The 22,914-nt window shown below is 41.3% G+C and overlaps 1 protein-coding gene and 1 long non-coding RNA gene across 2 annotated transcripts; one reads left to right on the top strand and one right to left on the bottom strand.

Annotated features, from left to right (window-relative positions):
* Positions 1-202: 202 nt before the first annotated feature.
* On the top strand, positions 203-22,863 carry mppe1 (metallophosphoesterase 1). Its single transcript, XM_014413413.3, has 9 exons — positions 203-751; positions 880-988; positions 2,914-3,017; positions 7,556-7,636; positions 12,870-12,978; positions 13,315-13,395; positions 19,862-19,984; positions 20,232-20,372; positions 21,987-22,863. Exons 1-9 carry the CDS (start codon positions 501-503, stop codon positions 22,170-22,172), a joined length of 1,185 nt encoding a protein of 394 aa, XP_014268899.1. The 5' UTR covers positions 203-500; the 3' UTR covers positions 22,173-22,863.
* Positions 8,529-10,674, bottom strand: LOC143413716 (uncharacterized). The gene is made up of 3 exons (XR_013094327.1): positions 10,393-10,674; positions 9,321-9,510; positions 8,529-9,242 (listed from the first exon to the last, which is right to left on the bottom strand). It is a non-coding gene; the product is annotated as an uncharacterized LOC143413716 (long non-coding RNA).
* Positions 22,864-22,914: the final 51 nt, after the last annotated feature.

Below are 22,914 nucleotides of genomic sequence, written 5' to 3'. Positions count from 1 at the left end.
TAAAGGCTTGACCCAGTGTGGAGCCTGAATCCAGAGGTATTTAAATTAGTTCCAAAATAATTTAAGTTTTAGAAACTTTCTGAACCTTAAGAAAGCCTAAATATATACTATATACTGTACTACAGAAAGCATGGAGTTTTTGTGTCCCCTAGATATCGTGTCACCCGTTTTATTTTGAAAACGCACACCGGATGTGTTGTTTCCAGCTTAACGCATGAGAGCCTACGACTTAGAAACAGCGGCTGGCGGCTGCTCTCTCTCTCACACTGCTTTCCCCTTGAAATCAAGGCGCATTTTAAAACTTTGTTTTTCTTTCTCTTATTTTCGGAATCAACCGGACTCCACGTGAAGCCTGTTTTTATCCAGATGAGCTTGCCATGAGCATCACGCGGCTGGAGACCTAAACCGTGGGGTCTGGACGAGGTGAAGATGCCTCATGGACCGCTCCATCACCGCCAGTGCGCCAGTTCAGGGCATCCCGAACGCCGAATAACAAAGAAATGCCGAGGTTTAGCGTCAAATGGGTGGTTGCGGTGGTGCTGATTGGGGTGGTCGGCGGCGCCTTCTTCTTCTGCGAGTATCTCATCTACTTTCCGACCATCCTCAAGTGCGCCTGGCCGAAGATCAGCCATGCTCGCGGCGGAGAGGGCATCGACGGCCACTCGGTGGACTCTGCGGTCCGCGCTATGGTGCTGTCGGACACGCACCTCCTCGGAGCCGTCGGAGGACACTGGTTTGACAAGCTGAGGAGGTAATAATTCATTTGCATGTATTCTCATATATATTTGCCCTCCATCCGTCCGTCTGTGCCCGGGGCTCTGCAGGAGTGATTTGTAAACAACAACATCCAATAACGCTGACTTGTGTCCAAACGCGCAGGGAATGGCAGATGGAGAGGGCTTTCCAGACCGCTCTGTGGCTGCTCAGGCCCGAGATAGTCTTTATTCTCGGGGACATCTTCGACGAAGGCAAGTGGAGCTCGCAGAAGGTAATGTAGAGCTCCCTGTTTTTCTTCTTGCATTGCTCTGCACCCCCCCATTATGATAATTATGATGGTGTTCGAGTATGTGGATGCAGAGCAGAAGCTCTGTGTTCTCTGGTCATAATAATCCTAATCTTATTACCATCCGGGCCCCAGAGGCTGCAGGTTTTTGAGGAAAACAGCTGCACCAGTTATCCTCTTAGCCCGCCATGGTACATCCATCCTGGTGTGTTGGGGGGGAGCTTCTGGGAATGCTCAGAAATCTATTACTGGGTTATAAAATGGAATCTGTCAAGACAGATAGAAGCAAGTGGAGCGAGAGGAACACAACACAAAGCCTCAGACAGTAAAATCTCCTCTAATCTACTTTTCCCTCCACCCACCCACTCGCTGATTCCTCCTCATTTTCACTCTTTGAATGGCAACTCTTTTAATTTGTATTGTGTTAAAACAGGAAGGGCCTGCGTGTTTGAATTCACGCTGAGAGTACTGAGACTTGATCTGCAGCAGGTGAATAGATCAGTCTGTCATTTATTTCTTTTGCTGGCTAATCATTTGCCTCATTTGTGTCTGAGGAGTTCCTCCTGCAGCTTAAGAGGACATCTTGAAATTAGTTATTGTGGTTAGAGAACTGGCCACAAGGGCAAAGGTGTTCAACGTACAGTGGTATGAAAGAAAGAAAAGCATGATGATTTTAGCATTTGTGGTTGATTCACGACGTGACTGGCTTCCACTTGAAGGATTTAGAGCTTGCACACAGAATAAAATATGCTAAGAGTAATAAATGGTGCAAAATTGTCCCCATTTTGCTCTGCTAACAGTCCAAAACCCTACTTATTTAAATTAAATCAGTATAAAGAGTAATATAGAAAAAAATTGGCACATTTCAGACCCCAAATTCAGGAGCCGTGTTGGATGTTTGCTTGATGAATGACCAACAGTTCCATAACCATTCATTCTGCGAGCAACCTAACTGATCAAATACTTCATCGTTTTGGTTGTAGCCTCAAAAATTGTCCCACAAAGAAAAGCTATTCAGTGTAAGCAAAAAGAAGCGTGTTCTCAAATATCATTCACCAGTTTTAAATTTGCAGAGCAAGAACGTCTAAAAATGTGAAGCTGCGCTCAAATATGTTTGGTTTCTTTTCTGTCGACAGTCTCACTGTTTTGAATGAAAATCAAGGCGAGGGTGTCGTATTCGCCTTACAACTGACTTTAAAGATCACTCTGTTAGTGAAATAGTCTCCTATTTGCTCATTCTGCAAATCTACCAAGTGTTTATTTTGTCTCAAGCCTCAGAAATTGACCAAAAACCAAAAGATATTGAACATATGGTGTTAAAAAATGAAGAAAACCAGCTTATCGTGAAATAGAAGAACTTGAAAACGATGATATTTGGTGTTATGTGCTTGATTTACGATTTGTTTGAGGCATCTTCCTTCACTCTTTCTTCTGTAAATGTTCGGAAAAACTGCCGGCTTTGTTTATCCGACAGTCAGACAACCAAATATTGTTTAACTAAAAATTACTAAAAAGAATCAAATCTTCTGCTTTTTTAATCCAAATACTTTCCCACACACTCATTAATCCCCTAAATCACCTAACTGATTAATAAATAGTTACATTTAGTTTGAAAATGTGGCCAAATCAGAGATGAAAACTGCTCCAAATTCCCACATCCTATAAATTCTATAAATAAGAGACACGACGTATGAAACCCACAGCACTGATGCAATTAAAGGCTGTTTCTGTGTGCAGTTTCAGTCCCGCAGAAGCAAAACTGAATCTGAATGAAAGCAACTCATCTCAGCCGCCCGTGAGGGCTGCTGGGCGACCCTCAGAGATCCCATTAACGCTTGTGAGCTTCTTCGGGGAGTTTTTCTTGTTTGAGGCCTGAAACTTCAGCTGTGTTCGTGTCGTTCTCTCCGCAGCACTGGGAGGACGACGTGCGTCGCTTCCACAGGATGTTCAGACACTCCACTGACACGGAACTGGTTGTACTGGTTGGAAATCATGACATCGGTTTCCATTACGAGTAAGCACATTCTGTATGCTATTGTTTTTCAGTTTTCATTACATAACCTTTACTCTGCGACCGGTTGATCTGGTTTTACTTGGCCTTTGCCTGAGGGACTTCTCTATTAAGCACAGGTTTTACCTCTGACTCAGTATGAACGATTTTCAGCGCTATTCTTTGTTGCCCTAGTTACAGAAATACCTGCCTCCTTGAAAAGTTTTTAAAGCAAGAGAAACATTAAATGTGGCACCCAAAAAAGTCAATAACTGTCTTTCCTACTACTACACCGCACAGCAAGAGGACTTTGTCTACATTACATAAACTGCAAGGAGGCGATTGAATATTTCCATGAGGCAGTTTTAATAAGACAAAGCAGTGGCTGGATGCATCACATGCAGTCAGGTCTGAAGCCATCGCTGGAGGGTCTTTGCTTTGTCTTGTTGCTGTAGCAGTAATGTGGTGCTTTCACCGTAGTATATATTAACAAGTCACATTAAAAACTAAGAGATTTACTAATATCGGTGTTAAAGGTAGTGTTTTTATTGGAGGCAGTCTCACATTTCCGTCATGCAGCTTGGTAATACAGCAAGCGTGTATTAATCCACAGATGAAAATATTCAGCAACAAATACACTGCTTGAGTATTGTTTGCTGGAAGCTACAGCTGTGCCCAGCTGTTTCAAGACAGTACTGAGCTGTAAAGAGGGAGGTTTGTGCTACATGTTAAATATTGACAGACTAATGAACTGCTGGTATTGTTCGTTTAGGGTTAGGTTCACATCAACCCATTTGTATAGTAATTCCATCTGCACGACCAAATAGAAATATTACAAGAGAAGAACTATGGAGGAATAACAGGCAGCATCGTCTACTTTTTGAAAATAGTCTCTTTTGGCTTCTGGCTAAAATGCAACTTAACCCCAACCCTCTGCGGTTCACTGGAGATCTGATGGATGTTAACACCAACGGCAAAACAACAGAAAATTCAATGTCTGATAAACCGAAGCAGAATGCATTTTCAGATACATTATGCAAAACACAAAGTGTCTGTAAAAATAAGTGTTAAAAATAAATAAAATCAGTAAAAAGATTACATGATTATATTGATAGCAGGTTGGATAAAAAGAAGGAAGGAGACGCCACGTCTCATTGAAGTGGAACTGCAGTTATGTAGTGCTGACCAAGAACATTTACCCAAACAGCACTTTTATTTTTTATACTTTAAGCGCTTAATCTACCTCACATCCACGGCTGCTTTAGACTCACCAGTTATTCTAACGTGCATGTCGCTGGGCACAGTGAGATCATGCAGACTCCACACAGAACGGCCTTGGGAAGGTTCAGCCTTCTTGCTGTGAGGAGATGTTGCTAACGGCTGCACAGAAGATCTTGATTCTATAAGTCTTATCTTTAACGACAAGTTATTTCAGAGACTATAAAGAAAAACAATCTGCATCTTCTAGGTTCTTTGTGAGATCAAGTGCATGCAGTATTAGAGAAAGGAAAACCAGCAATTCCTTATAAGCAAAGAACATCAGGGAGGAAGATGTCCTGATGACCGGTTAGGGAATGAGGGGAAAACAAAGGTACAACACACAGAGACCACAAACAGCAAACAGGACAAAACTCACGCCAAAGGTAGTTTACAGCCGAATAATGGCCTTCCTGGAAAAGCAAAATGTCTCAGAGGTTTTCCAATCTGGTTTTAAACCCTTTCATAGCACTGAATCAGCCATTTTAAAAGTTTTTAATGACATATTTTTAGCTACTGACGCTGGGGACTGTGTTGTTCTTGTGCTTTTAGATTTAAAAGCTGCGTTTGATACCGTGGATTATGCCATTTTATTCTCTCGTTTGGAGCACTGGTGGGCATTAGGGGCACAGCACTGGAGTGGTTCAGGTCCTACTTGGCGGGGCAAACTTTTTGTGTCAGTCTCGGTGACTATGTGTCGTCCTCCGCTCCCCTCTTGTGTGGTGTCCCACAGGGCTCAGTTCTAGGCCCCCTCCTCTTCTCTTTATATCTGCTTCCTCTTGGTTCTGTACTGAGAAAGCACGGCATTGCTTTCCACTTTTATGCTGATGACTGTCAGATCTATGTCCCTCTAAAGAAAAAAGGCAGATACCTTACACAGCCATTACTTCAGTGTCTCGATGACATTAAGGCTTGGATGTCTGTTAACTTTTTAAAATTCAATGATAAAAAGACAGAGGTGATGGTTTTTGGTAGCCCCACCGAGACCCCCAATGTGTATGTAGATTCCCTGACCCAGTATGTTAAGCCAACTGTCACAAACCTGGGGGTCAAAGTGGACTGTGATCTGAAGTTTAATAATCAAATTAAGGCAGTGGTAAAATCTAGCTTCTTTCACCTCAGGCAGCTGGCAAAAATAAAGCCAATTCTTTCACGGCAGCACTTTGAGACAGTGATCCACGCCTTTGTTAGCACTCGGCTGGATTACTGTAATGCACTTTATATTGGGGTCAGCGCATCATATATTAGTCATCTACAAAATGCAAAATGCCGCAGCTCGTCTTTTAACAGGCACTCGAAAGTTTGCGCACATTTCCCCTGTTTTAGCTTCACTTCACTGGCTGCCCATTTCTTTTAGGATTCATTTTAAAATTCTTTTATTTACTTTTAAAGCTCTCCATGGCCTAGCCCCATCTTATCTCTCTGAGCTGCTACAGCCTTATACACCCACCCGCTCTCTCAGGTCAGCTGATCAGCTGCTCCTGAAGATACCCAGGACTGGGCGTAAACTTAGAGGAGGTCGTGCTTTTGCTGTAGCAGCTCCAAAACTGTGGAACGAGCTTCCTTTAGAGATTAGACAGGCCTCTTCTTTATCTGTTTTTAAGTCACTCTTGAAAACCCACCTCTTTACCCTGGCCTTTGACACCACGTGAGATGTTGGTTTTTATTTTTATTTCAGTTGTTTTTAGGTGATTCGATGCTGTTTTATCTTGTTTTTGTTTTAATATAGGGCTGTTTTAATTTTATGTTTTATGTGTTTTATTTATTTATTTTGCTGTTTTCTGTTATTCTATTGTTTTAACTTATTTTCTGTACAGCACTATGTTCCTGTGCTGGGTATTTTAAAGTGCTTTATAAATAAAATTGGATTGGATTGGATAACTGTAGAACAAAATAGACACACTAAATAAATCACAATGTGCCCCTCATCGAATTTCCTGGTCATCTTACAATATTCCTTCAGACCTACACAAATCTATACAACATCTTTTAGGTGCGAGATACACCGAAAGGAAAGCAACACAAATCCAAAGAAGATACTTTGTTCAAGCATCGTTAAATTGGAGCCAAATAGTGTGCAAACCTTTGACATGTTTTCTCAGCATGCTTTTTAAACTATTGAACAGATCATTTGATCTAATTGATCAACTGTCGCCACATCCTCCCTTCAGTGCAGTTATGACACGGTAGTTTTTCTTTTCTTTATGCTCTAATGGAAGTTTCTGACAAGCACGGCTTCTCCTCCTATACGCGGCATGTTTGAGAGTGTTCAAAGACAAAACTCTGGACATCAAGCTGTCTCAAGTCCAAGTCATGGAAAAGGCTTTGAAATGGCGTTCACACGCCCCACTTTTTTATGTTGTGACCCATTCAAGCAGGGAAAAAATGGCAACTCGCAGCCCTTCATCAGAGGTGACACATTCCTGTTAGCACTTGAAAGCCAAGTTTTACCTTCTTTAAGCGTCATTTTTATCACCCCGATGATGAGAAAATGTCAAATATTTTACAAGACAAAAGGAGAGTTAAATGGCCTTAAAATTAAAGGTAATTTTCTTTTCTTTTTTTCCCTCCTTAATGGCTAATCATCTTGCAACCCTTCATATTCAGCTGTGGCCAGTTATGACAGAGCCCACTGATTTCAAAGGCCATTAAGAAATTATGTTAATATGTGCTTTTTTTGTTTTGTTGGTTGGCCCAACGTTTTCAGGAAGGAGATTTATTTGTTAAAAAAACCCTGATAAGATTTTGTAAGATTGTGGTGATATTCGGAGCAAAATTAAGAAGAAATCTAAAAAGAAATTATTAAAAAAAGAAGCAGAAGATGAGCGATGAAGAGATTTATTTATTTCGTCACTGCCTTTGTTAAGAATTCCCATAGAAAAGTCATAAAGGAAAAAGATTTTAGCTTTTATTTTTAATAAGGTGGTTTCACTGAGGTTTTATTGTCTTTCTGGTAATTTCTTTAAACTACATTTTTTGTGATGGATTGCATTAAATTGCAGAAAAGTTGTGTTCATTGTGTCCAGCATGTAACAGCCTTCTTATAGGAGACTCTTTTCTTAATTTCTCAGGGGAAGAAAACACAATGTCATGCTTTTTTTTTTTTTAAATGCTTGGTATTTGACATGTGTGACTCAGAAATGTGAGCTTTTGTAGACATGCTCCTATGTGGTTTGATTCTAGCCGAGCAGCGGGAAGCATGCTGGCACAGCTGTTATGTAACAGTGCGTGATAGACAGGCAGACACGGCAGACTGAGCAGCAGGTTTTTGTGCTGTGTGATGAGCGTATTGTGTCTCCCTGCAGGATGGACTGGTTCAAGCTGCAGCGGTTTGAGAAGGTCTTCAACGCTTCCTCCACCAGGATCGTCACCAAAAAGGGCGTCAAGTGAGTGACGGGAGGGTGAAACATAAATGTAAACATAAAAACTGGTGACACGCCTGCAGGACAAACATGTGACTCAGCATGCGGGAAGGTCGACGGTTTAATCCCCTGAGTCGGCCTGTGCCACAGAGGTGCTTTTAGACGAGCCAGGCAACTGTTCCCGAGGTCTTAATTGTGTGTCGGGAGATTGCGCTCAGTTTTAAAAACAAAGTACCCTCCATAATATGATGGATTATAAGATAGGATGAAGATGAGACCCTTTAATATTCAACTACTGTGAAATTCTTGTGTTCAGCTTTAAACACAACTTGTTACAGGACAGCTTAAATAAAAGGAGAAACGCTCAGGAAAATTACAGTCTTGTTTGTAGGGTTTACCCGTCAGGACATATTAGCACGTCTTAAAATGACATAAATACAACCTCACATGAACAGCAACCTATGGCATGTTGCTTTTTTTCGGTTTATGGTGAAGTTCACAGTCAACTCAATGATAGTAAGTTGCCCTGGCCCTGTGGCTGAAAAACAACCGCAAATCGTGACTCTTCGATTGCTGTGTGTGGCAATCAGTGCGAGGCGTTTCTGTTGATATGCTGTGTGTGGGTTTTGCCAGGGGTGCTGCTTTATGACCAAATGTCCACTTTGGTTTCATCTGTCCACAGGACATTGTTCCAGAAGAGGTTTGTTCAGATGTAAACCTAAGCCATGCTGCAAGGTTTCTTTTAGGAAAAGGAAAAGAAAAAAAAAAAAAAAAGCCCTATTAAATATTAATAAATTGTAAAATTATAACATGTGGGAATGATTTCCTCCGGCAGTCTAATCAGTCATTTAAACATATTTGAAACAGTGCCTGTTAATAATGGTGATAAAACAAATGAGTCGATAAATGGACATTTATTAGTTAACATGGTAATTTATGGCATAAATGAAGCAGTCACATGGAAAAAATATGGCTTATATTGGGTTACATATATTTGTTAGGTTTGCTGATTATCAGAGCTGCCTGTGGGAGTAGCAGACATCTTATTTTAAACTTCTTGTTGGTCTTTTTTGCCACTGAAATATGGTGCGCCATTAGGCCAAGATCTAAAGAACCCCTTAGAGTCTTCAGGAAAAAGACTGAAGTCTGTAATAATTTGAAATAAATCATTAGACTGCAAGGAAAATTATGTACAAGTGGCGGAGAATTCAAAGTGACTCCCAAACTGTGCAGGACTGCCAGGCCCAGAAAATTCAAAAAGAAAACTGAAGGAACACAAATGTCAGGAAGAAATCTGCAGGTAACAGAGTTGCTTCTGCAGTCAGAAAATTGGACCTGTATGCAAAGCATGCCAGGAGAAGAGCCTTTGCTGTCCACAAACAACGGTTTGTGTGTGTGAATACGCAGACAAAGAGCAGACCTGTGGAAAAAATGTGCGACATGCTCAGAGTTAGGATGCATGTTTGGCACAGAGCAGAGACAGCCTCCAGGAGAGGATCATACCAGCTCTGAAATGTTATGGTTTGTGGCCCCTTCAGTGCCTTAGGAAATGGGCAGCTTGCGGTCATTCAAATATGAATCCTACATCATACGATGGAGTGTTCGCTGCCCTCTCATCTCCACGCTACTCCTGGGAAAATAACAGAGGCAGCCGTCAGACACACCATAATGCAGCAGACTAAACTAGGAAACCGGTCGAGAGACTAACGTGAAGCCACGCAATTGTCCAGTGTCGGAGAGAGCTCCACCACACTCTCAAGTAGCTCCTCCGATGAGGCCTGATCAGCTGCAGGTGTGTCATGGTCTTCAGGTGTGGCCAATCACCTGCCAGGGCCACACCCACCAGGCCTGAAGGTGCCTGTAAACACCTGCACCCACACACCTACATACACACATATCTACAAGCAGGGAGAACAGGGACAGTGAGAACACTGGACTCCCGGCAGATCGTTTTCAAACACACCGCTGTCTTTCGCTGCTCAGGTTAAATATATATGAGTCACTTAGATAACTTAAAAATGTTATTGTTTGGCTTTTTTTAGTATTTTATTTGTTCCTAAGTAAATCCGTTTGGCTGAGATTAAAGTTATAGTTTTTACACAGCTGAATAAACGTCAAGCAGACAGCTGATTATCAGAAGTGTGAGATGCTCGAGAATATTCTCCAGTGTCCTGTTATATTTTAGATAGCAAGGAGTTTATTAAACTTCACCGAAACAATCTGCAAATTTCATTAAAATGTAATAAACTATCATCTTGTCTTTATTTTTAGTTAGCACATACCTTAAACACTTAAAGCTGTAAGCTAATGATAGTTATATAAGAGCAGATGCTGCTGGTGCAATAAGCTGAACGTTTTACATCCAATGGATGATGATCTGATTAGTCGACTAATCGCAAAAATAATCGGTGACTAGTCGACTATCAAAATAATCGTTTGTGGCAGCCCTACACACAACACAGCCTAGAATAGAACACTGAAGGCATCCAACTAAATACAACTAAAACTTGAACCATAAGAACAAACAAGGCCCTTTTTACTTCTAGAAGGAGGGAGGGGGGGCTAAATTAAAGCAACTCCTCTATAAATAGAAAAACTAAGAACCAACTGATAAGATAAAAGGCTCACCCAGGGAGATAGTGAGGAATATAAACAAGATAACATATAATACAAAAGAAACTAGGAACAAAACTCCCACATAGATTATTCTAAAACCAAAATGAATCATGAACTCACAAAAATTCAAAAGCCAACTAAGTGATCGCTGAATGCGTATTTACCAGAATTGTGCTGAAGGTCACGGTCATATTTGCCATTTTACAGGCACTGTTCTGTCAGGTATTCGCAGGAAAGGGAAACAAATGCAGGGTATTAAGTCAAACACAAGGAAAGACAGACGGTGATACAGTATGACTTAAACAGATAGGAGCTGAGGCTGTAAATAGACACGTGAGGCTAACCAGGGAGAGTGGAAACACCAGCCTAACAATGCACAGCTTAAACTAATTAAGACAATAACACAAGAAGTAGAACTAGCAACAAGGCACCAGAGAGAGCAGACTTACAAAATAAAACAGGAAGTAACTAAATGGGGACTCACATAACAGAGACGACAAAATGCAAGAAGACATTAAGGAGGCAAGAATAACGTAAAGAATCAAATATCTATTAAGAAGTCTAAAAACACTAGGACAGCTAAACTAGCCAAGCAATTCAAAAAACTAAAATTCAAGAATAGTCACGGAAAAGACTAAATAATAATGAAAACTCTCCAAAATATCTACGAAACTCACAGACCATGAGATTTTTCCATTTCCTCAAGAACTGGTCAGATTTTACTGAAACAAACTGAGGATTTTTATTTGTCATTAGTTTGTGCAATTCAGCCAACCTATGAGAACAAAACGTATCACTTTCTTTTTGTACTTCACACATTACAAAACCTGTGATTTGTGGTGGATCGAGAGCTAGATGAGCTACTACGTCACTGGCATTCTGGTTTCTTTGTGCCTCGATGTCACACGTTCTCTTGTCCACGTTCGTTTATAATTGTCATCGGTCATCATGTGTCATTTAGTATTTTCATTTGTAGAGATAAAACGGAGCTTAATGACTCCAGTATACTTCTAAAAATAATTTTTAGGCTTTAGATTTTTACAATTCTTATCACCACTTAATGATGCTGACAGTGAACCGTGGCTAACAGAATTAGAGCAGTGCTGCAGAAACCTGGGTTTAAAATGTTTCTGCACAAAAGATTTCAGACAAACTAGTAACAGGATGTGTGTTTAGATTTTATTTAAAACAGAAGCGTGGAAGTAATAAAAGATTGTGATGACTTGTGACTGTGCCAACTACACGTTCCACCTACAGGAGCTTCTCAGCCATGAAGCTCCCGGTCGGCATCCTATTACAGCACCAAGTTGGAATTCAGTGAGCTTTTTAGAACAACCCATTCTTTCACAAATGTGTATCCCCCCACTCAGGATTGTGTCAGAAGGCCATCTGGTGTAAAACTGCTAAATCAAAACATGCAGAAGTACCTGCTGTGATAAAGGAGCAGCTTTCCTATTCTTTCACAAATGTGTTTAAAGACAGACAACAAGGCTGGGGGCTTGATTTTATTCCAGCAAAAATCACCTGAAACACCTGAAAAAACGCCAATTAATTGCATTAGAACACATTAGGGGGCAGGGATAGCTCAGTAGGTAAAGTGGTCGCCCCATGATCGGAAGGTCGGTGGTTCGAATCCACTTAACGGCTACCCTGAGGTACCCCTGAGCAAGGTACCGTCCCTACACACTGCTCCCCGGGCGCCTGCTTAGTGGGCTGCCCACTGCTTCACTGAGTGAATGGGTCAAATGCAGAGAAAAACAAGTAATTTCCCCATGGGGATCAATAAAGTATCCATTATTATTATTATTATTATTATTAGAACGTCTCTCATAGATAGTGATAATGTGCAGTGTTCTTGTATGAAATATAATAAGGTCATAAATGATCCTTGAAACTCTCGACTGGTCACTTTAGGGTTAAAACATCCAGTAAATGCTTGTGCTCCCTGCAGCAGTGCTGTAACATATTTGCATTTGTTGCGTTACATTTACATGAGAACAGGCCTTTTGTTGTGTTGTAATATATTATAAAAGGATCTAAACAAAAAGCCCAGAGAATGGTTATGTGCTTCTCCCTTTTTTTTTTTTAGCGGCGCTGATGTAAAACGCCCACAGTGCAGCAGTGTTTGTCCTCCATGTGAGCTCTAGTTTTAGGATCTATTTAAAGCAGCTGTAAGCAATAATTTTATAATAATGTATCAAAGGTGACGTGAAAACATTGTGGCAATGCGAAAAAAAAAGGAGGGCCACACATACACAGAGATTAATGCTCTGGATCCGCAGCTCGCCCTCGCCTTTACGGGCCCGGCTCAGTGTTTTACTCTTCTGGTTTACTCTCATCACACGTTTTCAGCTCACCAGACAGCAGACGCACACAGTTATCCGCAAGCTGGCGAACACAGAGCCAGATATTTCCCTCTGGAGTTGGTAAAAAACAGAGAGTGAATATTGGACTTAGATTTGTCAGGTGGCCAGAAACGCAACTCCAAACGAATTCAGATGCGGCTTTGAGAACTGCAACTGTTTTCTAACAGGTTCGCCATCTACTTAAAAGCCAATGATACTGGGATGTTGTTTTGTTGATAACGATGCTTTTCCTACATTTCCTGCCAGACTAACTGAGAATCTCCTTCTCTCGTCAGTTTTCTGCTGGTGAACAGCGTGGCCCTGCACGGCGACGGCTGTCCCATCTGCCAGTCGGTGGAAAAAGAGCTGATCAAACTCTCCAGGGACCTCAACTGTTCTCTTCAGGTGGGAGGAAAATTTCTAGGAGTCTTTCGCACATTTTTACACTGTCAGCGCCTCGAATGCACTCTGCCACTGGCACTCGAGATGCACGCACAGAAAATTAAGACGTACCCGGAGCAGGTGTTTTGATCTTCTTACACATCCAGTGTTTATAAAAGCACATTAGAAGTGGCGCCTGGTTTGTGTTTTTAGTTTTTAGGGGGTTTTTTTTCTGCACACAGCACCAGAACCAGAGGCAGTGTAGCGATATGAAATAAAAATGTTACCTGATGCTTGAGGATGCTTTGTGAGGTTGTGGACAAGACAGCTGATGAATTCTTTATGTTTTCTCCTCTGCAGAGCGCGCAGTCAGGGAGCGGAGTGATGGACGGCTGTGAAGGCTCGCAGCTCTACCCTCCCACACCCCCCATCATGTTACAGGTAAACTGCATGACTCCACTCAGACTTCATCAGAAGCTGATAACATTTAGCAGCGGAAGACGTGATTAGCCTTTTCAACACTCGCGTACCCGAGCGTACACTGAATGCGTTATCGGTCTTTGTTATGGCCCCCGAGTGGCGTCCCAGCTCTACGCTGTGGACGAAACAAAATCCAAACACCTCATTTTGTGCAAAATTCAGCTGCCTGTGCTGGATACAAAAGAAGGGAGGGGAAAAAAGTTCTTTTCCAAAGTTGTAGTCTTTTTTTTGTTGTCTACGTCTCTCTTTTTGTTTTCCTAAGGGCAGAATCTCCTTGCTGCGCTCCAGCAGAAGAAAAACAACACAAAGACCTTCACAAAATTTCTTTCTACAAAGTAGTATTTCTGGAAAATATCCTCATGGTTTCATTTAGAATGCTGAAGTCTTCACATCAGCTTCAGCTATGATAATAATAATAATCTCTTCTCTGCTGTGCAGAGCGGTGCATGTCTGTCAAACTTGAGTCATGCTGGGAAGGTATCGCTTCCGGTACCCAATCTGTTTTTCAATGTACAAAAAAATCATTTTGTGTTCTTTGGTGTGCATCTGCTTTTTTTCTTCCGTTTCTATTTTCTCCGTTTCCTTCCTGTGTCTGTGTTCGCGTTTACCTTTGAGTTTGGTTCTCTGTGCGTCTTGTTGTGGTTTTACTTCCTGTTTTTGACCTATTTAATCAGCACTCTGTGTATATCTAGCTGTGTCTTTCTTTCTGTCTTTGCTGGACTGTCAGTTTTCCCTCCTGAGCTTCTTGCCTTCATCCTCTGTGCCTCCTGGCATTCCTGGTTAGTTTCGCTTTTGTGACTTTGATGTTTTCCTCTTTGGACGATGGTTAATCAGACTTTTAATTAAAGATCTTTGTCAGTTTTTTTTCATCCAGCCTTTCTATCTGCATTTGGGTTTTCCTCTCAGCTGACCCTGTAATCAATTAATATATTTAGAACTTCATACTTAATTACTGATTTTGGAAACACACGGTTGACGTTCAACATTTTATACTTAACAGGGACCTATCATGCGCTTTTCCATCTCCATATTTCTACTTTTGCTTTCCACATACCACAGTTGCAAATAATTTCAAAAAATTGGCCCCCAGTTCAAACTGTTTCTCTCACTTAACCTCGCTTTCTTCTAATTGGCTGCCCCTCACAAGCAGAAGCTTTCAGCAGGAGGCAATGAAGGTTTCAGTGGTCACAGCCAGAGTTGTCTAAGAATACCACAATAATATCACATTAAGCCAATAACAGAAAAAACAAAACTGCGTGAAGATGGAGCTCTTGGCTCACAGGGATCACTTATTCATACACTGATCTCAATATTTGAAACTGGGAATCTTAAAAAAGGTTATCAATCATTGTACAGACACTGACAAAAAACTACAGTTTTTTTATTATATATTGAAATAAATGGTGTAAAACAACCAAATAAAATTTCAGCCAAATGTTATATAAATATATACATATATATATATATATATGTGTTTGCATTTTTTGAACAGTATTTGTGATCCAGACGTGTACCAAACGTTCACGTTTGAAACTAATTTAACAACAATTTAGGCTCAACAGCTGCACATCATTTAGAGCTTTTAGGCCTCCAATCAGCAGAAAATATCTCAGCGGAGTAACAATGAATGACTGAAACGAGGCTGAATTTAAATGTTTGCATCAGCCTTAAAATACGACTTTACCCGTCCTAGTTTTCAACCAAATTTAGAGATAAAGGTGATGTTTTTTAAAGGTTAGCGATTGATCGACAAGACCCTGAAAACAGCGTCCACTGATTGCTGTGTGGTTTGCAGGGATGTTGGGTTAAGCTGTAAGTTCAACTCTATGAAATGACCATTACACGCTGCTTTACAACAGGTCTGCAACTGTGTTTGAAGCTGACATCGAACAATCTACTTAAATGCTCTGTCAGCTTTTTTTACATTTAGGAGACGTGTCTGCATAAGAGAATTAATTATCTATTTTACAAATATACGATTTAACAGAAAATGAAATGAGGTTCAAAAATGTTCGACTCTCTAATTACCTGTTTAGAAAACTCAAACTTTAATTCCATCGTAGTACAGACCTGCAGAAAGTTAGGGAATATTTACTATTTGTGAACATATTGTCTGTCTTATGAAGGCAGTAATTCATAATAACACTATCCTGTGTTATAAAACTGTGGCAGTCACCTCTCTCTCCAAACCCATCAAATTATGGCATCTGATGGTAAAATATGCAGCACAAAGGTCAGGTGTTTTATGTTTTAGTTGATCGCAGAAAACAGTTGTGCCTGTAAGTGAAGCGCCCTTGAAATTGCATTAAATAGCAATAGAGATTAACTGTCATTTGCCTATGACACTGCCTTTATTAACTTTATTTTTTGAGGATGGCGGGCTGCTTGTGTGTGCAGATCTGAAAAGGACAATATGTGCTCCTTTTTGTGGCAAAGCTCAGTTTTGAATGTTTGAGAGAGACACACCACATTGTCAAAAGTATTCACTCATCCATCCAAGTCATTGATTTCAGGTGTTCCAATCACTTCCATGACCACACGTGTATAAAATCAAGCACCTAGACATGCAGACTGCTTCTTGTGAAAGAATGGGTCACTCTCAGGAGGCGATTTACAACCTGAAGAGGTGATAAAGCGATAGATCTTTCAGCCCAATTCTACTTTTTCTACATAATCCATCATACAAAATGTAATCAAATGGAAAAGTCTCTTTTTTTAACTTGTTTTATCAGTTTTAATCTTTTAACTTTATGCATCAAGCAAAAATTTTATTATATGCAACATTCTCTGACTTGAATAAATTAGTTTAACATTTAAACCTATTTTCTACACATTCCAGCACATAAAATAAAATATTTTTTGTGTTTACACTCAGTCTTTCAAATAGATGCAAGTAAAACACAGCAGAAAATCAATAAAGTCAAAGACTCAGCGGTCCTGTTGCTCTATTTTCACCTGTAAAGCAGGACTGGGTAGGCGGAGGTTTACCCTGGTGCAGGTGTGCCGCGGTCAGTTGAAGAATCCGCGAGTTTCTCTGTGAGTTTCCCATTACGTCGTTGCGCACTCGGTGCTTGCTTGGAAGTTTAGGGGTTTTTTTCGCTGTAAAAAGAAGTTTTCTTCCCACGCACGATGGACACTAATGTTTTTGTCACTTTTTATGGAATCAAACTCAAAGTAAGGTCAGTACTTCCACACTTTAAACGCTGCACGCTCATACTCTCTCCCACAATCGATGTGATCCATTGTTGATCTGCACACAGCTGCTGTCACTAACGGCGCACTCGCTTACGTCACAGTCGTGAGACATTCTTGCAAAAAAATCACGGTTTTAGTAGCGCAGTAACGCAGCGTTCCTACGGGAAAGTAACGGTAATCTAATTACCGTTTTTGCAATAGTAATCCCTTACTTTACTCGTTACTTGAAAAAAGTAATCAGATTACAGTAATGCGTTATGCCCATCTCTGATGCCAACTGTGCAGTCCAGTTATGAAATTTAATAATAACAATAACAAAGTGGAAGTGAACAACAACGAGACCACCTAAAATCACATAATGGGGTCAGTGGATGCTAAGGTGCATACTGTGCAGAGGTGACAACTATCTGCAGAGGCAGTCGCTACCAGAGATGGGCAGTAACGCGTTACTGTAATCTGATTACTTTTTTCAAGTAACGAGTAAAGTAAGGGATTACTATTGTAAAAACGGTAATTAGATTACCGTTACTTTCCCATAGGAACGCTGCGTTACTGCGTTACTAAAACTGTGATTTTTTGCGAGAATGTCTCACAACAGTGACATAAGCGAGTGCGCCGTTAGTGACAACAGCTGTGTGCAGATCAACAATGGATCACATCGATTGTGGGAGAGAGTATGAGCGTGCAGCGTTTAAAGCGTGGAAGTACTGACCTTACTTTGAAACTCGCGGATTCTTCAACTGACCGCGGCACACCTGCACCGGGGTAAACCTCCGCCTACCCCAGTCCTGCTTTACAGGTGAAAATAGAGCAACAGGACTGCTGAGTCTTTGACTTTATTGATTTTCTGCTGTGTTTTACTTGCATCTATTTGAAAGAGTGAGTGTAAACACAAAAAATATTTTATTTTATGTGCTGGAATAGACAGAAAATAGGTTTAAATGTTAAACTAATTTATTCAAGTCAGAGAATGTTGCATATAATAAAATTTTTGTTTGATGCATAAAGTTAAAAGATTAAAACTGATAAAACAAGTTAAAAAAAAGAGACTTTTCCATTTGATTACATTTTGTATGATGGATTATGTAGAAAAAGTAGAATTGGGCTGAAAGATCTATCGCTTTATCACCTCTTCAGGTTGTAAATCGTGTTTTTAAAAAGTAACTAAGTAACTAAGTAATTAATTACTTTTGAAAATAAGTAATCAGTAAAGTAACGGGATTACTTTTTTGGGGAAGTAATCAGTAATTAGTTACTGATTACTTTTTTCAAGTAACTTGACCAACACTGGTCGCTACAGACTTCCATGTGGATGTTAGATTTCCCAAGAACAGTGTGTAGAGCTTCATGGAATGGGTTTCCGTGGCTGAGCAGCTGCATCCAAGCCTTACATCATGCAGTGATATAGAGCATAGTGACTATTCACGCTTCTTCATCTGGCAATCCGATGGATGAGCCTGGGTTTGGTGGTTGCCAGGGGAACGGTACTTGTCTGACTGCACTGTGCCAAGTGTAAAGTTTGGTGGAGGGGGGATTATGGTGTGGGGCTCTTAAAAAACTCTTAATGCTTCAGCATACCAACACATTTTGGACAGTTTTGTGCTTGGGGACGGCTCCTTCCTGTTCCAACACGACTGCGCATCATTGCACAAAGGTCCATAAAGACATGGATGAGCGAGTTTGGTGTGGAAGAACTCAACCCCATAGAACACCTGTCTGTATGGCTGTCTGACCTCACAAATGTGCTTCTAGAAGAATGATCAAAAATTCCAATGAACTCACCCCTAAACCTCATGTTTAAGCTGCAAAGGGTCCGACATCATATTAAACCCTATGGATGTGATGTCACTCAAGTTTATATGTATGTGAAGACAGATGAGTGAAAACTTTTAGCAATATTGTGCGTCTCTCAGTCTAGTTCAATGCACTATCCTATTATGGTCATCTGTAGTGCTAAACCAAAGTTTTGTAGCTCCAAAGTTGAACAGGTAAGAAGGTAACACCTGAGAAACTTTACAAGTCTCGTTTTTTTTGGCTATTTCAACGAACAAAGGAGAGCATGATTAAAAAACCTCCCATTTACATCTCTCGGTTGATACATCCTTGATTCCTCTCCTCGCTTCATAGTCCCTCCCAACAGAGATCGGAGGAGGCGATAGGGAGACACGAGAAGAGAGGAGTCGAGGCAGCAGTCATTTGACAAAATGAGACATCCTCGCCTCTGTGGTTCATTTTAAAGTGATGCCAATTAAATCTGATGTTGGCACAACCACATCATAAATTCCTTTTATTTAGCCGACTGCTGCTGTATTTTATGATCGTAAATGTAACAGTGCAACAGTGTGACAAGATATTAGACGCTTTTCTTAATCGCACACAGGAAGGTTTGATGTACTTAAATAACTGAAACTGCATATAAAGAGGATAGCTGTTTAAAGAGCCTTTCTTTTTGCAGTATATTCCAAGCGCGTGCATGAATCTTTTATACACAACAGGCAAAGAAACACTTCCACGTGTGCATCCAAGGATTATAGCTCCTCCAGCAAGCCTCCTCTGGCTCTCCAATGCATTTTAGGGACAGAGACATCCTTCATCATTGTGTGCTGAGATTGATTCCTGAGTCACAGGCGGGATAGAGAGGACAGAGGAGATAAAGAGGCACTAAGTAGATAAATGAGAAAAGCGTCCTGTAATTTATATACAAGATTTTAGCAGGTGATTGGTTTAATTAGTCACATGACACAGGTTGAAACTTCTGACCGAGGTTACGCCGCACACTCTGGGATCCATGCTTTATATAAACTTCCTTCAGAGGAAGCCCTTTCAACTAAAATCATCATTCAGTCCAGAAGGTGTCATGAGTGTCATGGTGTGTTGAGTGTTACGATTCAGTACTCTCTCTGTGACAGCGACTTTGACGGATTGCCCGCTCTATCTGGAAGAATTACACGTTCAAGTCCAGTGAAACGCAGAGTGGCAGGAGAACCATGTCTGGCATCGTGAAACTTTGGGGAACGTGGTTATTCTCCATGTTCCCTGTGCAAAGGGCTGTTTAGACACGTGGATCACTGCAGATGTATTTATGAACTGTTTGATAGGGGAATTACGTGGCTGGGTGAAAAACTTGACACCAGAAATGCTGTTACTGAGCTGCCCCTCAGCCTGTTTCCTGTTCTTCCATGAAAAATCCGAATCCATGCACGTTTCCCTGACTGTGTGCTCCGTTCTGCAGCACTATCCTCTGTACAGAGTGAGTGACGCTGGCTGCACAGGACAGGACGCCGCGCCGCCTGAAGAGCGACACCTGCTGTTCAGAGAGAAGTACGACGTGCTGTCGAAGGAGGCCTCACAGAGAGTGAGTACTCTGCAGTCTCACCACACCGCCTCCGCTGTCTGTCTTTTTTTTTTCTTTCCTTTTCTCTCAAAGCGCAGATCTGTTCTGAAGTGTTTTCATCCAATTAAAACGGCAAACAACAGCCCGCCGTCAGAAATAGTCTCGTATAGAAACAGCCGACGATGGTGATGATGATGGTGATGATGAAACTGGTGATGTAAGGGAGCAGCAACCAGCCTCTGAAGCGGTTATGGGTTTCTCTCCTCAGCTGCTGCAGTGGTTTAAGCCCCGCCTCATCCTCAGCGGACACACCCACAGCGGATGTGAGGTTCTCCATGACAACAAGTACCCAGAAATCAGCGTGCCATCCTTCAGCTGGAGGAACAGAAACAACCCCAGCTTCATCCTTGTGAGTGAAAGCAAAATCGTGAACTTTTTACAGTGTGCGAATTAAAGTCGGCATTTTTCAAACAGCAATAGATGAAAAATAATCGAATTAATCTGTATTATAGAGAGAGATTATTAAGGTTGCCGGATGGCTGGGCTGTTTCTGTGTGGATTGCCTTTTCTCTCTGTTTAGCTGCCCAGTGCACAACCTTACTGTTATGGTTCAGTCTCAGTGGCGTACAGTAGTTTTTGGCCCCAGCAGATATACTTTGAAAGCCACTGCTGAGCATGCAAACACTGTAAGCAACTAGCTGATGAACACATCAGAGAATTTAGCAGCTGTGCCAGATGTTTCCCTCAGGAGAATCAATAGGGATTGAGCAGTTGGTTACAAACTACATCTGGCACAATATGAGGTTTTACTTCACAGTTATAGAGGTAAGAAATATACATATATCAACTATAGATGTCTATAGAAAATCCATCCATCCATTGTCTTCTACTTATACTATTCAGAGTTGTTGTGGGGGCTGGACCTATCCCAGCTGTCATGGGGCGAGAGGTGGGGTACACCCTGGACAGGTTGTTACGCTCATCAAATGCAGCTCTAATTCATTGCAAGTCAAAATGACCCTCAGCTCCCAACATCCAGCCACTGTTTCGAATCTAAATGGGCTGTAGGCGTGTATGTGAGCATGAATGATTGCTTAGGGCAGTGGTGATTTGAACCCCCTTTTGACTCCATGGCTGCCTTCATGGTTTAGATTCAACAAGGTGCTGGAAAAACTCTTCAGAGGTTTCAATCCGAATTGGCACGACAGCATGACAAAGTTACTGGAGATTTGTCAGCCGCGGATCCGTGATCCACAACCACGTTTGCATCAATTTCACTTCCACCAAGGAAGGAGGTGAAGATTTTGAATCTTTTTTGTGAGAGTGTCCTGAGCTGACAAATGGCATATTAAACCAAACCAGCACCTCAAAGTTCAGGTTTGAGTTATTGTTCCAACATATTTGAGAAAGAAATTATCCTGTTTCTTCTTTTTAAAAACTCAAAATCCCAGAAGCTACAAAATCCTGATTCCAGGTGAGAATATGTCCCTGACTATGTGCTCTGTCCTTTGCTGCTCTGGAGGCTTTTGTTTGAACTTGATTTAAGCAGAAACTCTTAAAATAAAGTTAAGAGGAAAACAAAGATAGCATTAAACTAACATGATTTTGTCCAATATCTGTGACAGAGAAACATTCAGAACAATGAGGACACGCAAACTCCCCGAAACCACCTTATGTCAGGCAGCAGTACTTAATAGTGAGCTAGAATCAGGTGGCCTAAATTTGATGTTTTTCTTTCATACAAATAGTTTCTTAATAAAGTGTTTAATTATATAGTAAACAATCTGCTGAGGTGAGATTCTGTTGAATCTGTTGTTCCTTTGTTTACAGGCTATAAAAAAAACTGATTCATTCAGATAAAAAAAAAATAGGAAGAAAGGAACTCAAAATGAGCTCCTATTTTTAATCTTCGGAGGCCCTCTGGTGGACGAAGACCTCTAAGCAGCCACCTCTGCCAGTATAAACATTACTCATCACCTCTAACTCACGTTATTTCTCACTTCTCCCCCCTTTCTTCTCCCAGGCGACGGTGTCACCGAGCAGTTACACGCTGTCCAAGTGTTTCCTGCCGGAGGAGAGCACGGTGATCAGCGTTTACTGCTCGGCCGGCGCCTGCCTGCTGCTGCTGTTCCTCGCTCACTGTCTGTGGATGAAAGGCCTGCTGCAGTGCCTCAGCCTCTGCCTGCTGGGGAAACACAAGTCTCTGTGAACTACATTAGCCACAGCCCACCGGGACAGAGCCATAAGCTGGTAATTTGGTGTAAGTTGATGTGAGGATGCTCTGTGTGGACCAAAAACAACGACAAGAAAAAAAAAAATCTGTCTGCACAACCTTGATTTGTTTGTCCGGGTGTTTAAAGGCACTGTGAAGGACATTATATGATTTTTAAATGTTTTTAAAGGACTCAGAGTTAATCACTACTGGTACTGATGATGGCGATGGTGATGTTAGAGCCTGTGACGGAGGCCCAATTGTTCTTACAAATCATCAGTTTTAACTTCCTCGGAGGAAAAGTAACCGTCACTGACTTCACCGCTGAGTGAGAAAGTACGCATGCGTGGCACGGGTAGCACAAATCAAAGGAGTAAATATGTAAATACTAACTGTCCCTGGTCTGGTTTAAGGTGGTGAAGGTGCTTTAAATCTCTTCTCTCTGATGTTACCTGTGAGCCGATGTGAACGCACACTGATCATCTCACTCAACTCTGAACACTCTTCGTTTCTGTCGTCGATGTCAGATAGTCCATCCGGGTTCCTCATTGTTTTTATGACGCATATCAGAGAAAAAACAAAAAGATATTGTTGCTGATTTTCTGTGCCAAATGTTTGTGAAGGTTTTTTGCCAAATCGTTGGAACGTTTCTGATGAACTGTACATAATAAATAATCAGAATCTTAAAGCCTGTTTCACAGTTTTCTGGTGGACGAGGGAGGATGTTATCACACGCGAC

This window comes from Maylandia zebra, linkage group LG18, assembly GCF_041146795.1.
Source record: "Maylandia zebra isolate NMK-2024a linkage group LG18, Mzebra_GT3a, whole genome shotgun sequence".
NCBI lineage: Eukaryota > Metazoa > Chordata > Actinopteri > Cichliformes > Cichlidae > Maylandia > Maylandia zebra.
The sequence above is the reverse complement of the archived record's forward strand: the minus strand, read 5'-3'. Positions and strand labels throughout refer to the sequence as shown.

Coding starts and splice junctions, on each gene's coding strand:
- mppe1 (XM_014413413.3), top strand. CDS start 501: ATGCCGAGGTTTAGCGTCAAATGGGTGGTTGCGGTGGTGCTGATTGGG. Junction 752..879: donor TGGTTTGACAAGCTGAGGAG/GTAATAATTCAT, acceptor CCAAACGCGCAG/GGAATGGCAGATGGAGAGGG. Junction 20,373..21,986: donor ACAACCCCAGCTTCATCCTT/GTGAGTGAAAGC, acceptor TTCTTCTCCCAG/GCGACGGTGTCACCGAGCAG.